Source organism: Rattus rattus, chromosome 12, assembly GCF_011064425.1.
Source record: "Rattus rattus isolate New Zealand chromosome 12, Rrattus_CSIRO_v1, whole genome shotgun sequence".
NCBI lineage: Eukaryota > Metazoa > Chordata > Mammalia > Rodentia > Muridae > Rattus > Rattus rattus.
Genome location: NC_046165.1, coordinates 6,717,780 through 6,737,210, shown reverse-complemented (window position 1 = coordinate 6,737,210; position 19,431 = coordinate 6,717,780). Strand labels below are relative to the sequence as shown.

Here is a 19,431-nt window from a genome sequence, read left to right as displayed (position 1 = left end):
CTCCGACAACTCATTTGGGTATAAAGACTCTTCTTAGCTATGCAATATCAAGACATATAGTAGAAAATGGGATATTTCCCAAATAAAATGTACAAAGGCATCATGACTTATTTTTTATTTTTAGCTGAAGTGAAATGTTCCCACTCCACCATGCGTTCTGGTGTGCTCATGCAGGTGGAGGTCAGAGGACACCTTGGGATGTTGTCCCTCTGGGACGGAGTCCATCACTGGCCTGGAACTTGGAGACCAGGCTAAGCTGGCTGGTGATGAGAGTCCTGGTGATCTGTGTGTCTCTTGACTCTGCTTCCTTAGCAGAGACGCTGAGATGAGGCGCACTGGTCGTCACGCCCAGCTTTAAGAATAATTAGCTCTGGAAATCAAAACCTAGGACCTGTGTATGCACTTTAAGGCCGGAATCAATCTCTAGCCTTAAAAAAAAGTCCCTGTCAACCCGATGCACCTAGGGAATAATTGTTGGGCTTTACTGGGCTCGGCTTTTTAAAAAGCACGATTTCTTGTTTTGGAGTGTCATGTGATGTCACTAACGGGGCATTTAAGCTTGGGTGAGAGAGAATGGAGCTCAGAGAGCTTTAGAGAAGTGGAATCATTGTATCTAACATCTTTCTTAGGAACGGGGACTTGGACAGTATCAACAACACTCAGTACCGCAGCTGCTCATGAAGTGGAAAACGGCTGGAAGCAGAGGAGGAACATTTTGTTGAGAAGAACTTCACCTGTCTAGAATAATAAAAATAACCTCCGAGGAGCAAGTTTTGGCGTTCCTGAAGGAGATCTGGATTTGAAACGATGGTTGTACCTGGGGATTTGACAGAAGAGGCCAGCACAGCTCTCAGGAAGAATCAAGTGCCTCACAGCGCCCCCAAGGAGACAGTAGCTGATGTGCCGGGTGTGGGCTACCACAGCTGGGTTATGCCTGGGTCTGGTAACTAGTGGGGACACCTTTAGTCTGGGTCAGGAACTCACACTGCATTGCCTCGACTGTCAACCCACTGCCACTCTTCCCTCAGATATCAGCCCTAGGAGGTCTACACATTGTGGGTCAGGAACTCCAGATTGGTGTGAATTGGATGGTATATCAATTTATTATCTGAAAATCATGAAGTGTATTTAAGCGAAATTTGGATTCTGCGTGGGGGGGGTGTCAAATTCAAAGTTTACATACTCGAAAGATGAAGTTTAAGGAAAACCTCTGTGGACGATGCAGGAGTACTTCACTCTGAAACAAAGGCGAGGAGAACCGATGTTACTTTTCACTGGGGTGGGAAGAGGCGGGGTCTTGAACATTGAAGAACTCAGTTTGTGTTAAGGGAATGGATTTTAGGATTTATATCCTGCAGGACTGCGGGTTGGAGCCATGGAAATGGACCATGCACCAAACACAAAGCTCTCTACAGAGCAGGCTTTTTAATGGTTGCTGGTTGAATAAAGTTGTAGCGTTGGACCTACTAAGTTCATAGTGAAGGAAGCTTGGAACAAACTTGAGCATCAGTCTGAGTGTGTTGGGGAGACAGTAAATGAAGTCTGCAGCCCATGTACCTGCCGAGGAGGGACAAGCAACCCCGTTTAGTCTGTGTGAGACTTCCTGCCATAGGGGTATTATTCCTGCATACAAGACCAACCAGGTTTCTGTCCACTCTCATTCTGAGAACGCTGCCAAGGTTGCGATTTAGAGGAATCAGATCATCGCTAGCAACGCCCTCCACCGGGCCTGTTTTCGCTCGGCGGTAGCCTTCCTGCCAGTTCTCCCCAGGCTCCAGGCTGAAGGGATTCCCACCCCTAGCTGCCTCCCGCGAGCCCCGCGGAGCCGCGGACTCCTCCCCTGGAAACTCCTCCGGGGCTGAGGAAGGCTTTGGCGCATGCTCCGTACCTAGGGCAGGTTTTTTTGCTGCGGGTAGCAGGGCTCTTGTCACACCGGCTGGCGGGTTGTGGCGGTGCCAGCCCGCGTGAGCGAGTGTGTGCGCGTTGCCTGCGCCTGGGCGGGCGGACCCGGAGCAGTAGTGCGATTCGCCCGGGAGGCGGCTCCGCAGAGGCGTCTTGCTCACCGCCGCCGAGGGGCGGCTTTGCAAACTTGCGGCGGGCTGCGGGCGCCCGGGGACCCGCGGGAGAAGGTGCGGGGCGCGGCGCACAAGGAGAGCCGGGGCTGCGGGGCCGGGCCGAGCCTTCGCCCTTGGCCCGCGCCCTGGCGAGCCTCATGAAGTCCCTGTGCTCGCCGCCGCAGCTGCCCCGGGCAGGTCCGGGGCTCGAACCCTGCACCCCAACCCCCGAGCGTCTACGGACCGGCGGCGGGATGCTTCGTGTCGCCTGAGAGCGCCGCACCCCGGCACGAGAGGAGCGGGCTGGAGCCCGGCGCCCCAGGGATTCCGAGGAACCCCACGCCACTGCCGCCGCCGCCGGCGCCCGTCTTCCCGGCTCCGCTCCTAGGCCCCGGCTCCGCCAGCCCCGGAGTGCGGCGGGGCAGCCAGACAGTCACGCTCTTCGGCGGTAGGGGCATGGAGGAGCGGCGGGCTCCGAGCCGCGCCCCGGAGTCCCCGAAACTTCCGAGCAGGCGCTCCATTGCGCCGCTGCCGCCGCAGCCACCTCACCTGCCGGCCTGAGAGCGGGACCATGGATGAAAGGTTCAACAAGTGGCTGCTGACGCCGGTGCTCACTCTCCTCTTCGTGGTCATCATGTACCAGTACGTGTCCCCTTCCTGCTCCAGCTCCTGCACCAACTTCGGGGAGCAGCTCCGCTCGGGGGAGGCTCGCCCGCCCGCTGTCCCGAGTCCTGCCCGACGAGCACAGGCACCCCCGGATGAGTGGGAGCGGCGGCCCCAGCTGCCACCACCACCCCGGGGACCGCCCGAGGGGTCTCGTGGGGTCGCGGCTCCGGAGGATGAGGATGAGGATCCCGGAGACCCGGAGGAGGAGGAAGAGGAGGAGGAGGAGCCGGACCCCGAGGCGCCCGAAAACGGCTCCCTGCCCCGGTTCGTGCCGCGCTTCAACTTCACCCTGAAGGACCTGACCCGCTTCGTGGACTTCAACATCAAAGGGCGCGACGTGATCGTGTTCCTGCACATCCAGAAGACCGGGGGCACCACGTTCGGCCGGCACCTGGTGAAGAACATTCGCCTGGAGCAGCCATGCAGCTGCAAAGCTGGCCAGAAAAAGTGCACCTGCCACCGGCCGGGCAAGAAGGAGACCTGGCTCTTCTCCCGCTTCTCCACCGGCTGGAGCTGCGGGCTGCATGCCGACTGGACCGAGCTCACCAACTGCGTGCCGGCCATCATGGAGAAGAAGGATTGTCCCCGCAATCACAGCCACACCAGGTACTGTTCCATCTCATCAGGCATCTGTCTGTTTCCCGAGCTCCACTCCTTTCCCCAAGTCCCGACCCCGCCAGTCCCGCGTTGCGCTTCCTTTGCTGTTGGCATTGATTTCCAAAGGGTGGGCAGAGAATTCGGGTGAAGGGTAAGAAACTGCTGGATACTGCAGGGGTCTTGAGCTGATTCTTCCCCATGCTCCACTGTTTCTTGCCAACCCCCTGCCACCTTCAGTCGTGTCCACGGCCATCCTGATGTGCATTCTGCCCAGTGCCTAGCGTCGTGTGCTGAGGTATTTGGAGCGGACACTCAAGAACAGCTATGGAATAGCCAGGGTGTTGAGGGTCTGGGTTGGACCAGAGAGGTCGAGTCTTGAACTTAAATTATGTGGTGGAAGCCCGCAAATAGGGGGAACTGGGAATGCAGACAGAGTTTTTCAGGAGTGGCGAGGCTGGAGCATAATCCCCTTCTAAGTGGCTCTTGGGTGGCTGCTTGCCAGTTTAGAGAACAATCCTCTTGGTGCAGCTTTGAAGATACACACGTGTAGATTCGTGCTCCACTGTTCTACCCGATTCTGGTGATGGTCTTTGTTGCTGGGCAATGCCGGGATTTGAACTCACGCTGCCCTTAGTAAGACTGCCACTTTCCCCTTTAAGCCATTCCAACAGTTTATTTAAACATTCTCTGTGAAACGCCTACTGTGTGCCTGGGTGTGTGCCGAGATCTAATAGCCAAGAGGAACTGGAGCCGGTTAAAACAGGAATGCTGCTGAGAATTGAGAGGGTTTGAAGTCTCAGCTGCTTACATTACAGTCCTTTGGGAGAAGCATGAGCTTGCGATCATAGTAGGTTGCTCGTTCTGCCCATTGCCATCTAACCTGACATGCTCAAGGGAATGAACTATTGAAAGATCAGAACACTAGCTTTATTGAAGTTTTTTTTTTTTATCTCAAAGGTTTCAAACAATGTGGTACGAGGGAATGGGGATTGAAAACAGTCAGCTCAATATGTTGATATCAGATAGCTTTTTGCATTTGACATTATGGAAAAGCTTCGTTCACTGGAAACTGCCCAGATTCTGAAATTTGCCCCCATCTCGGCATCTAATTCTACTTCATTACTTCATTTCTCCGAGAGCAAGTGGACTTTCACTGTAGGATTTTTTTTTTTTTTCCCTTTGACTCTGGCAGGTTTTTCAATGCTTTATCTCCCTGTTGCTCCTGTCTCTGTTTGATAGAAATTGGTTAGAATAAGAAACTAGTAGCCTTCCTCCCTCAGTTTGTTTGAAGGCTTCCGTACCTGTAAATATTTTAATAGTACTGCTGTTTTAGAACCCACCGCTGTGTCTTAGCTTAAAACTTCTAAGTTAAGTATTACATTCAATCTCCTCACTACATAGCACCTTTACTTCTGTGAGATTGTCTCTGCTCTACATCACTCCATGGTGTGGCCTTTGATTTAGATATTAGCCGTTCCTGGTTGATCCTAAAGAGTGTGGGAGCCTGTTTCATTTGGTCCATTGTTGGAAAACTGGAGTCTTTCATTAGCATACCCAAACCCCCATGACCTTCAGTAAGTGTCAGTATTAAAGAAACAAAATAGAGCAGTGTGGTAGTGGATATGTGAAGATTTACAGGTATTACGGAGGATGGGACATACGAAGTAGTTGGGTTTTGGCTGGGTGAGGAGATGATGGTCCTGATGTTGAGGCCCTGCCTAGGCCACAGGCCTTGAGTCTTCTCCTCAAGGAGCTGTGCACTCTCTCTGCACTCCCTGACACAGGAAAATCCCACCTTGACTATTTGAACATGTGGTTTCTATCCAAAGCAAATAATGTTCCCAATTCACCAGTGGATCACAAACACTCCTTGCTTTTTGCGCCACAAGTTATCGGGTCATTACCAGGCGCCGGCCTGTTTTGCTTTCTGCTTTTGTGGTGTTTTGTGCCGCGTTGTGTAACCTTCTCTCTCCTCACCTTTCCCCAGTGAGTCTCAATTGCTTTCCTTCCAGATACTGTAGGAAGGAATAGCTGTGATATATGTGAGGTGCCCTACATCAGAAGCTATAGAGAAGGGATTGAGGAGGCATTAATAGTAGCATCTCGCTAGCAGAGAAGATTGAATTAGTTGTCTGTCACTGTAATGTCTGTGTACAGCATTCTACAGTCAACAAGATTAGCCTGGATAATGGAGGGTACATTTCCACAATGCAAAATGGCAGATAATCTATTGCTACATAATGGGAACAAGGTTCTACTTGGAATAGGGCTGACTCTAAGCAAAATTGCGAAGGGACGCCTGTTGGCTTTATTTCCCTGGGCATTCGGCTTCTGGTCCTCTCTTGGCAGCTCCTCCCCCTTTCTCTTAAGGATCAATGCCCTTGTGGATCACGGTAAATGTAAGACTCTGGAGTTGGAAGAAAGCAGATCTCGCGTGGCTTCCATACTAGGAGTAAGTTGTTCTTTTCCTGAGTCTCAGTTGCACATTCTCCCCCACCTTGTAATGTAAGTAATACTTGGGATGCCCCAGAGAACTGTTATGAGAAATAAATAGCTAGTCTATAGTGTGTATAGCATAGTATGTGTATATAGCACAGTATGCTGGTATATGGTACTTAATACTTAATATCCGCATATATAGTAATTAGTCTCATTGGGTAGTGAGAGCAGAGGGAACAACACTTGGACTAGAGACAGAAGAGGGAGAGCAAACTCTGAGGGGACATGGGAGAACCAAAGGAGGCATCATATGGATTTCATAGGCTCAGGAAGGGGTAAGACCCTGGGGTGGTTCAAGATGAATATGACATAGGCAATGATTGGGACCAGATAGGAAACTAATGGGAAGATGGCTTCTCTGTCTTTAAAAATCATCTTACCAAGGATTTCTTCTTTGTGTGTGATGTTTTCCCTTTGTTCTTTCCTCAGTATGTTATCCTTTCTCACTGTCTTGTGCATTCTTCTTCTTACGAAAAACACAAAAACTTATGCATTCAGTGTTAGGGGGTTGGGCATGTGCTTGCCACAGGGTGCTTGTGAAGGTCAGAGGGCAAACTACTGTGTTGGCTCTTGGCCTCTCTACCTCACTTGACTCAAGTCTCTTGTTAGCAGAGGCTTATGCCAGGCTAACTGACCTGTGAGCTTTCTAAGATTCTTCTCTCTGAGTGTTTCATCTTACCATAGAAATGCTGGAGTTATAGCTATGGTACCTGGCTTCATAAAGGCACTGGGGTTCTGAACTCAAGTCTCAGGAAGCTCTCTCCCCAGTCTGTGCTCCTTTTCACCATGTTCCCTCCCCTTTATCCGAACAACTCAGTCCTTTAGGAGGATTCTCTTTACCATTGTTGAGTATGAATCGAATCACAGCATTTTATGACAAAAAAAAAAAGATAAAAACCAACACAGAGATTAAGACCACCTCCCTCCGTCCCAGTTTTGATGAGTATTCTTCCACTGAGAAGGTGAGATGGTGTTCCTGAAGTGTCCTTTGGGGATTCCAGTCTTCATTTTGTCATTGTATCCAGCGCTTTGACTAGTGTAACTTCTCTGTCCATATGTCATGGAGAGGACCGTCTTAAACCTACTTATGTGTCAGGAGCTCCCATAGTCTGGGAATGGAGTTCTGAGCCGTGTCAATCTTGTGTGAGCTTGCCTATTAGGAAAGACAGCTTTACCCTTGGTAAGTGGTATCATCCTCTTTCTTATACGATGCTAGAGGATGCTCTTCCGTATTCTTCTGTCTTTTATTACTCATGCTCTGTTGATCCTACTAAGATGGCTGATGTCCCGTAATTCGGTACTAGATAATATTGTGAGCTGTAAGTGATATAAACCTACTTCAACTAGAGGAGAGTTGCTGACTTAGGGAAGTATACAGCAGAACAGGGAAATGTAGAGATGTCTTAGCAATGACTGGGAACATGGGATCTTTCTCCCCACATCCTGTGCCTATTCTAGGAAAGCACCCCCAATACATGAGACAGGAAAATGGCTTTCATGTCTAAATGTCCCTCAGGGAGAGAGTGAAGCAGGCCGTTGCGGGGCTCCAATTTGTAATCTTGGAGAAATTACCTCACCTTAATTTCTCTTGGACCTTGTGACTATTTTTCAGCCAATCACTGTAGTAAAGACAATAAGGTTCTGTGACCCCATTTTGTACCACAGAACCACTTCCATGACGTGTGTGTGTGTGTGTGTGTGTGTGTGTGTGTGTGTGTGCACATGTGTGCACATGCACGAGTGTGTGCATGTGCCTGGGTGAGTGTGTGAGATTGGAGAATAGGGTTCTGTAGGGAGACCACAGGCTCATCAATGGTGTTCAAGTACAGGCTATAGTAAAAGAGAAAGAGAGGAGCCTTCAGGCATCTTCTTTGCATTCAGTTGAAGTAAAGCTTTCAAGCAAATGACAATTCATCTTGAGTGACAGCACCTGAAAGCCACGTTCCTGGCAGCTGAAGGCATTGGTAATATTTACCGTGAACATGAGGAGAACCATTAAAACTGCCTTCAGTACTCCAAAGAAGGAAGTGAGAGAGACGTGTTTTGTATTAACCCTGGATGTAGAACCATGATGAGTCCTGGTGGGATTTCCACTTGAGAAAGAACCTTATAAGACGTGTAGCTGTCTTCAATGAGCATGGACTCTGCGAAATGGTGTCCTTGGCAGCTTCTGGTTAGCCCTGGTGATGAAATCCCTTTCTGGGGAAAGACGGCTTTTTACTTTAAGAATCCTTAGTTCAAATCCAACCTGAATTTAAGGTGTCTTCTCCCCCTTTCTCTATTATGAGCTGAAAGGAATGAGCTTACAAATGAACCAGTCAGCGGTCCAGCATCTGTAAATATTTCTACAAGGGAACTTTGGTAAATTACAGTTGGAAAGAAGAGACCTTTCTACACATCCAGAGGCCAAAGCAGTGAGGTCCATTAATGACATTGTTTTCTTAATAAATACACAATGGGAAGATGGGAAAACATAGCACGACTCATCCTAAAACAAACAGAAGAATAGACAGAGCTGCTTTGAAACCTCATCCCGTTTTTGCCTTTAGACAGCACACTAAAATACACCTCTTCTGCAGTGCTCTGATTCAAAGACTCTAGAATATTACAGCTTGCACTGCTTTAGAAAGCATAATCAGTTTGCTGTCTCTTCTAATTAAAAAGGTTGAACTGCCAAGAAGGTTAATTCTGTTACCACAAGGTTTGTGTGCAGTGTAAAACTAAACAGATGAGGTTTTGTCCTGTCTGCATACCGCATCCACTTAACTCGTTCATGACAAGTTCCCTTAAAATTCCCTGCTTAGAACCACCAATATTTGCTACAAGTCAGGAAGAGGTTATACATGTTTGGTCTTCTGAGTGGTGAGGATATAAATCGCAAGTAGTTAATTGTAATGGATGATGTATTCCTTGCCCTCTCTTGCTGGTTACTGTGGGGTTTTTGATAGGATAACTTCAGAGAAACAGACATGTTTGAGAGATAATTAGAAGATAGGTAAATTTAGCCAACGATGTGGTTTTACTTAATCTTAGACTCTTCTATGATTCCACAAAGCTAATTACTATCATCTCACTTTGACTAAGGACAACCAGAACTTACGGCATTTGAAAGCTATGTATGCTTGATAATGAATTAAATAGTTTGAGACTGTCAAAACCTAATGTGACTTTAAGAGTTACAAAATACATTATCGGGAAGGGTTATTATTTAAGCAATTAGACAAGAAACTCATATATATATACATATATATATGTATATATATACATATATATATATAAATTTTCTGGTGTTTTTAATTGGCTCATGGTACTTTATATCAATTATAGCTTGGCATTTAACAATATGTTGGGAAATGCACTCAAATGTTGTTAGCTTAGAATGTGTTGTTTTCATTCTTCCCGTGGCATATACTGCTGCTTTTTAAAACACACCTGAAGTGCTCAGCAAAGAGATTAAACCGTGGAAGAGGCTCAGTAAATGCCTGCCTTTAGATTGCCTTTAAAAATTATGGTTCAATTGACAAGACTGTGGTCCTTTAGAAAATTATCAGACACTTAGTTTCATGACTGTTATTTTGGGTGTAAATTCTACTTGTTAGCGGTTGAGATCCACAATTAGCAAGATGCTGTATGCTCCTGATAATCCAAAGAAAAATGGGAAAGTGTAGAAGTTAGCCTCTGTTTTTTCTTTCAGTCCCATGCTCCCAGAAATAAGACTCAGACACAAAACATATTCACACATGCCTTGGCCATATAGCTAGGATCTTCTCTGACTAGATATAACTTAAAATATCCTATTTACTTTAACCTACATTACATGGCCAGTTACCTATGCTCATGTATCCTGCATTCATCGCTTCACATCTTCCCATCAAATACCCCACCTGGCTGTATCCCAGACTCCTTTCTGCTTCCCGGATGTCCCACCTCTATTCCCGCCTAAGCCATAGGCCATAGGCTTTTTAATGGAGAGGTAAATGCATCCATACAACACACAAGATACTCTTTCTACAATTCCCCTTTTTAGTCCAATAAAAGGTTCTGTTTCTTTCAAATATAAATTGAATACAATTATAATGATTATGAAAACTATAAGGTACAATATACATTTACAATGTCCAGTCCATAGTATTGGGCAATTGAGGAAAAGTTTCTATTATCTATCCTATTTAAAGTCTTGTAACCTAACTCAATTTCTATCTCGATTTGAATTGCCATCTGAAAACATCTTCTTAGACCTAGAACATCTTCTTATATCCTTATGTGAAGCAGGAATTATGAAGGACTTGCTTACCCGTATTGGCAGAGCTTGGCAATCGACTTCTATGCATCTGCTTCTCCTTTCTGAACAGGTGTGTCTGTAGTTGAAGCATAAGTTTTTCTTTGCCTAGTGGCTAGCTTGCCATAATTGAAGCAACCCCATATGGAACTTACTGATCTTCATCATCTTTCAAGGGGAGTAGGGATATTGTCAGGAGCAGACCTGGCTCATGGTCAAAAGATCTTTCAATAATGGAATAATTTTAAGTGCCATTTTCTGTGGATCTCTGAGGCTTTGATGGCCATTTACTTATAGCCTATATGAATTGTCAAACATTGTTTATTCTTAGTTATTTACTATCTGAATAACTGTGAAACCATTTTATTGTAATTAACTAAAATAGTATCTACTATAACTTATTAATTTGTATTTTAATCTATTCATAATAGTTTATAACTTATAGTTTTTAAATGAGTTGAACAGGCACAGTGCTTATTCAGGAGTTGAAACATAATATACAGTATGTTGTAACAAAATTAACCTTAAATTTTATATCAAATATAAATATTTATACCAATGAAAAACTTATCAATATACAAAATTCTGTACCAATGAAACAAAAATATAACCTCAATTCTGCATCAAAATATAAAGATCTACCAATGCGAGATAATGGGTATAAACTGTTTTTTTTTTTTGTTGTTTGTTTGTTTGCTTGCTTGTTTAGGAGCAGATTCAAGAATCTACCTCTATTTGCCTAATCTCTTATATTTTTATATCCCCCTTTTTCTTCTCAACCCCTTTCCCCTACATAAGGAAGAAAGACAAAAAGACAGAGAAAAGGAAAGGGGAGAGGAAAGAAATCCCTGAATCTAACTCCTGTTTAGTTTGCTACCTGTCCAAAACCATAATTATTTGTAGGTCATCCCCTAAAATGGCAGCATATCCATAATTCATAAAATGACCCAAACTATCCACCCCACTGAAGGGCCTGGGAGCCGGTCTTCTTATAATTGCTTTCCTGTTAAATTGGGGTGGAGAATTCCTGTTTGGGGACCAAGAAAATTAGAAAAACAGTCTTTTTTTTTTTTTTTAACAGAGCTGGGGACCGAACCCAGGGCCTTGCGCTTGCTAGGCAAGCACTCTACCACTGAGCTAAATCCCCAACCCCAGAAAAACAGTCTTAAGAAAGCTAGCTGTCGCACTTATTGTTCAGGTTCTATGTATTGAGAAATTTCAGGGCTTAATAGAAGTCCCAACTGAAACAGTATGAAAGGTTGGATAAACCAAGGTGTCTGGGATTAGTCCTGTCTGAAGCTGTTCTAGAAGCTAGTCTCTGGAACTAGCATCAATTTGCAGCAGGATTGATTGGGGAGCTGGAGCAGCAGGTCTCAGAAATTCAGTATCCTTGAGGGTGAATCCTGTCATGGGTATCTTCCTGGTCTCCTGTTCTTCAATATATAAACCTTAAGAGAATGCATAGTGCTAAAAAGGCATTTGTATGGAACATTCAGGGTGTACAGATCGGTTGAGAATGATTTCTTGCTCTTTGAGCAAGGGAATGTCAATTGTTTTTATTTAGACATTAGTCTGGTCATATAATCAAACTGCAATATCAATCTCCATTCATGAGAGGATGGAATAATGATTCTTGAGGACTTGGTAGCCAATGGGATCCATTGGCTGTGTACAGTTGACATTCTGGTTAGAGACATTTTTATGTCTCAGACAGGTTAGGGCTGTTCCCAGGTAGAGGGATCAGCAAATCATACTACCTGTCCTGATTGGTCTTCTTGATTTATTTCTTCCTGTCTGCAGTCAAGATCTCCAGGCAATCTCCCTCTATCAAATCTGATTCTTATTAGTTTGGAAGGTCTCTCCTATTAACACAAACCTAGAGCCTCTCTCCCAGCATAGCATGTCTTTTGTCTGGCAGTCTGAAGTCATTAAAAGTATAGATTGATCTAATTTAACAGCCCCTTTTCTATCTAGGTCTGCTTTAGTTTGACCTCTCTCATAGAGGATTTGTAATACTATCCCAACCATAGAACTTATAGCCACCTTCATTTTCATAATTTAAAACAATAAAAATAATTGTATTATTATTATTGTTATTAGTATTATTAGTATTAGTATTTATTGAGATATGGTTTCTCTGTGTAACTTGGGCTTACCTGGGTTTGCTCTGTAGAATAGGCTGGTCTTGAACTCACAAAGAACCTATCTGTCCCTGCCTTTGTCTCCTAAGTGTTGAGATCAGAGTCCTGAGTTATTTAATTATTATCTATTATTCTTAAAGACATTTATATCAATTCCCATTTCTTTCAATCTTCTTTGGAGATTAATGTCTATGTGAATAAATATACCTATATTTCCCTTTCTATTAATATATCTTCAAGATTGATGTCTATTTTATTAAGGACATTTCTATTTATTATTAAGGAAAAACCTGCATAGTATTCTTAAGGGAAAAAAGTGGCATTTTTAATTTCAAACTTTCATTTGTGAGTGGCCCTATCTATCAGCAGAGGGTCCCACCCTGACTTTATTGTGTAGACCAAGCTGGTCTATAATTCACAGAGATCTGCCTGCCTCTGTCTCCTGTATCTGCTATTACTTAGCTCAGATGCTGGTTTGAGCCTGTCCATGGCCCCATCCCTTTATTTACAAGGAGAAGCATTCTGACTTTCCACCAAATTCTAGCTGCAGCAGACGAACTACAGCTGAGTTTTCAAAAGCCATGAGCTCAGAGCATTGTTTACAATAGGACAGGGATGAGCCGACCTGCTATGTCAAGCTTTAGAGAACCAAAGGTGACTTCACCCACAACTGTGGTCTCTGGGAAATCTCCATGGGTTTTGCCGTCAGCCTCTGCACTAGCTGCACTCATCCCATGTGTAACCTGGAGCTGTTTCCTTACCTTTATCTGGCTGCCACTGTGCTTTGCCCATGGGAGAAGTCCCAACTTCTGTGTTTTGCTTTTAGGTTTAGTAGGGGTTTCTTTAAAAAAACTTCTTTCTGTACTCTCTCTCTGCAGGTTCTTGCTCCTTGGCTAAGAAATCTCCTTTTGAGTCATTCATCCTATGTTGTTATGGCTTTGGTCTGTTTTTTTTTTTTTTGTTTGTTTTTTTTTTCCATTATTATTATTATTATTATTATTATTTATTATTATTATTGTTGTTGTTATTTTTACTTATTTTTTATTTTAAAGAGACCAGACCTCTTGCCTGGAGAGCTCAGTTCGTAGGGCATGAGATGTTTAATCTCAGAGTTGTGGGTTCATGTCCCACATTGGGCGCCATTTTATAGACATTAGCTCAGGTCCTTCCTTAAGCCCCATGCTCCCAGAAATAAGACTCGGACTCAAAATATATTTACAAATACCTTGATCATATGGCTAGGCTCTTCTCTGACTAGATATAATTTAAACTATCCGATTTATTTTAACCTACATTTTTTTTGCCGTGCTACCTGTGCTCAGGTACCATGCATCTGTCTACTTACATTTTCCCATCGAATCTCCTTCCTGACTCTATCCCAGAATCCTTGCTCTCTCGTGGATATCCCACCTCTGTTTCCTATTTCTATAGACCATAATAGAGAGGTAATGCATCTGTACAACACACAGAATATTCTCTCTACAGGAAGGAAAGAAAGGTAAGGCTTACTGGACTATTTCTGGAATATTTGCCTCTTATAATATGAGAGAGACATCAGTGATTCATGCAGTACACTACATTTTGGAAAGGTCATTTTATTATTTATTTTTAGTTAAAAAATCAGGTTGAACTGAGAGGATTGGTGGTGAACAGAGAGCTACATAATCTTATTCATATTTAGACTTGAGATCAGTGCTGGCCAAACCAGATAGTAGAGTCTGAACTGGCTTGGTCTGGTTGAAGAATGTGATGTTGTGGGACCAATGGAAGAGATAATGAATTAGGAAAATGTCCTCAAGATTAACTGGAGGATTTGAATGAGAACCTTCTAGTGGCTGAGAACAATGCTGCTGTCTTTTTCATGGATGTACCTTAAGTTTGAGAGTGTAGATTCCAAAGGCAAATGCCAGGGATTTTAATGTGGTTCAGCCTCTTGTTATGTGATCTTGGGTTATCAATCACCTGCTTTGCATTCCCTTTATGTTCTGGGAAATCAGGAATGGTGGGAGTGTAACACCTTAAATTATAACCTAAGTGTTAATAACCTGTGTGGTGCCCTTAGAACAGAGTTAGAAACAGAGTTGGGAAGTCATACCAAGACATTCTATATTGTGTAAAGATGAGACAAAAGATAAACCTATGGTATCCTTTTGGGGTCTGGATTCTTTATCTAATAGTATAGAAGTTAAGAAATGGCCATAGAAGATAAAAGTAAATGTTGATTCATAGAGTACTAGGGATACTCAGTGGGTTCTTAGTTAAATGGAGAAGTGAAGTGTTTCCCCCAAAGCATACTGCTTTTTTCTAATGGGAAATTAATGAAATAGCAATAAAATGTTTAAACATACACAGTTAAATTTATACATGAAAATGTCCTGCAGTGAAATTGAATTAGTTGCCTGTGGGCACATAAATATTTTTAGTTCATGGCTATTATTAATATCTAACCATGCTTTTATTAGTAAGTACTGTCATTTGTTTTAAGAACCCTTGATCTAACACTGTGGGTTTATGTTGGGCTGTGCATTCTAATTTCTTAGGAATGCAAGAATGTCAATCACCTTGATTTCCTTGGTATTTACTCATTAAATTTAAAGAGTATTATTCCAAAGAATTCAATATTCTGAGTATGTAATTACAAGCCTATTCGATGGACCACAATGAGAAGCCTGTATGGATTTTTATGGTTTATGTCTAAAGCAAAAACAGACGTATAAATAAATGCAAACATGGTTTTAAAGAGTTAGCACTTCGTGAGAGAATGGCAATCTGAGGAGAAGACACTTGTATTTCTGTAAAGATCAAGGTCATATGGGAAGGAGAAAAGAGCAGAGTGATGGTGTGGACTATAAATGGTGATAGAGGAGGAGAAAGACCAAAGTAGTCCAGATGATGAACCAAAGGAAAACAAGCAGAAAGGAGGCAGCATTGAATGGAGAAGACAGAACTTCGTCTTGTATGTAATGGCTCTGTCTCCTTTGTGTATTTACAATAGGCTACAAGCTATCCGACAGGATACTGATTTAAATGCTGCTGCTATGTAGTTTTTAACAAATACTTTCTCTTTTGCAACATGTTGCAATTTCACAGCATTGCTGGTTTTATTAGTAAGGGTCTGGCACCAGCTGGGATTTTAAAGAGAAGGACCTCAGACCTCCATGTCCCTTTTAATTAATAACAAAGGAAGATTGTTAGCCTAACTGGATACCAACTGGTTATGAAGTAGCAATGGGGAAGCTGTTTTTACACCTGTTGTATGATGGTAGCAAACAGGATCTACTCTCTCAGTAGGAGAAATCCAAGAAGAGGTATATGGGTAAGAGCTGTTTGTGGAACTCTCCTTCTGCTGGAGTTGTGGAACTGATTTAGGTGGAGAAAGAGAGAGTTGGGAGGATATGTCTAACCACTTTCTCCTCTTGCCTGACCATCTTGTCCCATTGTCTTAAACTGAGCGACTCTACTTGGAAGCTAACAGACACAGATGCTGGTTAGCCAGTCTGTTGCATGGACTCCCTTGAGACAGAGAAGGGTGGAAATGAACCCAGGGTTTCAGGGATGGAAGGGCCGAACTCGGAGAGTGACTTACACAGTGTCTTCAAATTGTTTGAAGTTTCTTCATTGTTTTATGGATGCCACAGTCTTTGTCAACAAATGAGACGAAGAACAGATAGCTGTATTGCACGCGTGTCCTCCACACAGAACACAGTATGCACTTAAAGGATGGTGAGAGTGGAAAAGAGTCCTTTACAAAAGGAAAGTCACTGTAGAGACATTTGCTAAAATGAATGGCTGGATGGATAGATAAATAAATTAATAAATAAATAAATAATCATGTTAATTTGGAATCATGTCACCAGAATGCACCTGATCCAGCTGGTTAATAGTGACAGATTTGAGCTGTTAGATCCGTGTTAGGATGCACAGTAGATAACATTTTATATTACGCCTGTGTGCGGCATTTTATATATTTAGAGTTATAGAGCAATATTAGTTAAAGTATGACAAGCCATGTGCAGAAGTGGCTATAGTCTGCAAAATCGTGTTTATGGGATTGGATGCTCACTGTTGCTTACACCGCCTCTCGTGAGCGCTAAGAGTCTTCAGAGTAACATTTATGAGCATTTGTTCTGTGAAACATGGGGAGAGAGAGGGAGTGGAGGGGGCGAAGGGGAGGAGAAGACAGAGAGAAATAGAGATAAGGTCATCTGGAATTATCTGAATTTACTTACGCTCCATTTTAAAAGGCTTCTGAAATATGGCTGTGTGTATTTGCAGGGGGTATGCTAGTCTTTATGGTACCCATCCCAGAATCTTTATATGCAAAACATTATAAAATTTTTTTGTATTTGCCTGGGAGTAGCTGTGGGTAAAGGCCAAAACCCTAGGTAGTGGCCCATGACATGGGACAAAAGATGCTTTAATGAAGAGAGCTGAGGAGAGTCACGTGATATGAAAGTAAAAACAACAGGCATACGCGTGGTGGCAGGGAGATTTTGTGTGTGTGTGTGTGTGTGTGTGTGTGTCTGTGTGTGATCAACTAAGGCTAAATAAGTAGGAAAATGCTATAAGGAAATCTGTTACTTTGTATACTAATTAAAAACAAATTAAAAATATTCCAGCATTAAACTCTGGAAGATTTTTAAATAAAACTAATAGGCACAGAAAGTGTATAGTTACTGCTTTACTTCTGAGGGTCAAATGCTATGAACAAACTCTTGCTATTTATAGGTAGTAAAACTAATGTCCAGTTAAATATCCACACACATATTGCCATTAGGATCCATGTGTGTCGCTCTTCTAGTCCCAGGAAGGATTTTGAGTCATCCGTGGAGAACAACAGCGTCCACTGCCGCTCCGTACACAGCGCCCCCTTGCGTTCTATCCAGCTCACTGCCTTATGGTTCAGCCCGCGGCTGAGCAGCCTGGGAATAAGGTCTCATTCAGGCCTTTGTTTCTTTTTTTTTCTTTTTTCTTTTTTTTTTTTCTTTTTTTCAGAGCTGGGGACCGAACCCAGGGCCTTGCGCTCGCTAGGCAAGCGCTCTACCGCTGAGCTAAATCCCCAACCCCCAGGCCTTTGTTTCTTATCGTGATAAAATTGCCTTGGGAAGTGACTTCTGCTGGCCATACAGCCCTTGATTTTTAGGTACCTCGTTCTATTTAGTCAAACGTATTTAAGTCCAGCTCCTTAAAATAACTTTAGCAAGGGTCGGGGACTCTTTCTTCCTCACAGACCCTCACCTGTGGCTTATTAACCCGCCCATATACACAGTAACTTTTTTGCTTGTTTTCTTGAGACAAGATCTCCCTAGGGTGGCCTTCATCTCACGGTGTAGCTCAGGGTGGCCCTCAGCTCACTATCCTCCTGCCTCTGGCTCCAGCATGGAGATGATAGAAATGTTCCAAGGCTGACTTCTGTTTCTAATATTTTTGCTAAGATTTTCTCTACTGCCATTTCCAACGGTATCCACAAAAGGCATTTGTGTAGGAGAACTGTTAACGATGTGGAGGAATTTAGGTGCATTGGAAGTATTGAGTTTATTAACATGAAATATTTGTGACTCTCAAGGTACGCTGTTTGCCTCTTACATTTAGGTAGAAGCCTAAACATCATCGCAGATAAATCTCTTCGCTTTGAAGGTTTTATTCCCCAAGTTCCTGATGTGTGCTATAAAGAATAATTAATATAATGAAAAAATCAATACCGTGTATAAATTATTTAAGCTTTACTATCGTTGTAATTTTCCCTTCAACACCTATTGATCTGAACAATTCATTTGTTAATTTCTTTCTACTAAGATATTCATTGTGTTAGGCCCGTAGTAGTGCTGTCTTTGCACTTTCACGAGCAGAGCAAGTCATCAATTACTAATGATATGTGGAACTGGTTAACTTAGTAGCCAGTGGCCTGAAACGGGCTAGGCTGAACACTTTGAAACACTTTCCTACAGGAAATGTGTGTAGGTGGACCACTGTTACATTTAGGGTGTGTACTTGTGCACATTGTTACTTAGTACTTTACGGTTCTTTAGGTATGTTGTGCTCTAGGTTTGAATGCCTTTTCTTTCGTTTTCTGGTGCTGGAGATGGAGTTCAATGCCGTTTGCATGCTTGGCATGGTGTTCTACCACTGAGCTATGACACCAGCACTTGCCCCAACACACACCCCTTTCTTTTTCCCCTCCCTTTCTTAATCCCCTTTCTTCCTCCCATCTTTCTTTCATTCTTTTTCTCTCTTACTCCTTCCTCCAGTTTAATAGTTTTACATATTAATGAAGATCACCATAACATTTCAAATTGTGCATATAGTATGCACTGATCAACTTTTCCCAGCTTTTGGTGTTTACTATTCTCCTCTCCCCCCCTCCTCCCCCCCTCCTGCCCTCCCCTCCTCTTCCTTCTCTTTCCTCTTCGAACCTCCCTGTCCCTCTTCTCTCTTCTTTTCTTCTCTTCCTCCCCTTCTCTCTGCACCCCACCCCGGGTTTTGAGTATGAAGGGATTGGAGGAGCCGTCCCTGACTGTCTACACTATTGTCCTGGACAGAGATCATTGAATCATACATTGACAGTTACCAACGGAATCACCCAGAGTTGCAACAATCTGAGATCCTTTGGAAACTCAAAGGAAGTTAAGCTGTAGAAATTAAACTACTCAATGGGAAAGAGGAGTTCCACACTGTGTAATTTAGATCAGGAGGAAAGAATTGTGTCTTGCAAAGAGTTGCGCATTTGAAGTTCAAACACCATGGTTTTAATTTGGGCTTCCATGTGCTCTTGCTCACTTGTGTATAGTAAGTCTTCCCGTCAGGGTCTTCCAACGACAATGATTCTGTTTTGCTTCCTTCTGGATCTCGAAGAGCGCCTGGCACACTAGCTGTCAAAAACCGGCGTCTGAATGAATGGAGGAACGGAAGTGAGTCTAACTTTATTCAGCAAATTATCAGGCCATTCTCGATAAGCCTGTGTGTGTCCTTCTCTGTGTTAGAGTTGCTATGGGATAAGAAAGTAGACATAGAGGCGCTCTGCATGGTATAAAGCAGTATACAAACTCAAATTTACATGTAAGACGGGAAGTCTTTTAATATAAAATAGAGAAGGAAGGGAAGTTGGACTTCAGAAACGCAATGAATATATTATTCAGCTTCTGTAGAGTTTCAAAACCCAGGGATGAAAAAGGGAAAGGCGAAAGTGTGAAAATAC

At 43.4% G+C, this 19,431-nt stretch overlaps 1 protein-coding gene across 1 annotated transcript in view; it reads left to right on the top strand.

Moving 5' to 3' along the window:
• The first annotated feature begins 1,695 nt into the window (after positions 1–1,695).
• Positions 1,696–19,431, top strand: part of Hs6st3 (heparan sulfate 6-O-sulfotransferase 3) — a 381,945-nt gene continuing 364,209 nt past the window's right edge. The window contains exon 1 of the mRNA XM_032917959.1: positions 1,696–3,326. Within this exon, the coding sequence (XP_032773850.1) occupies positions 2,626–3,326 (701 nt within the window). The 5' untranslated portion in view covers positions 1,696–2,625. The remainder of the gene's footprint in view (positions 3,327–19,431) is intronic.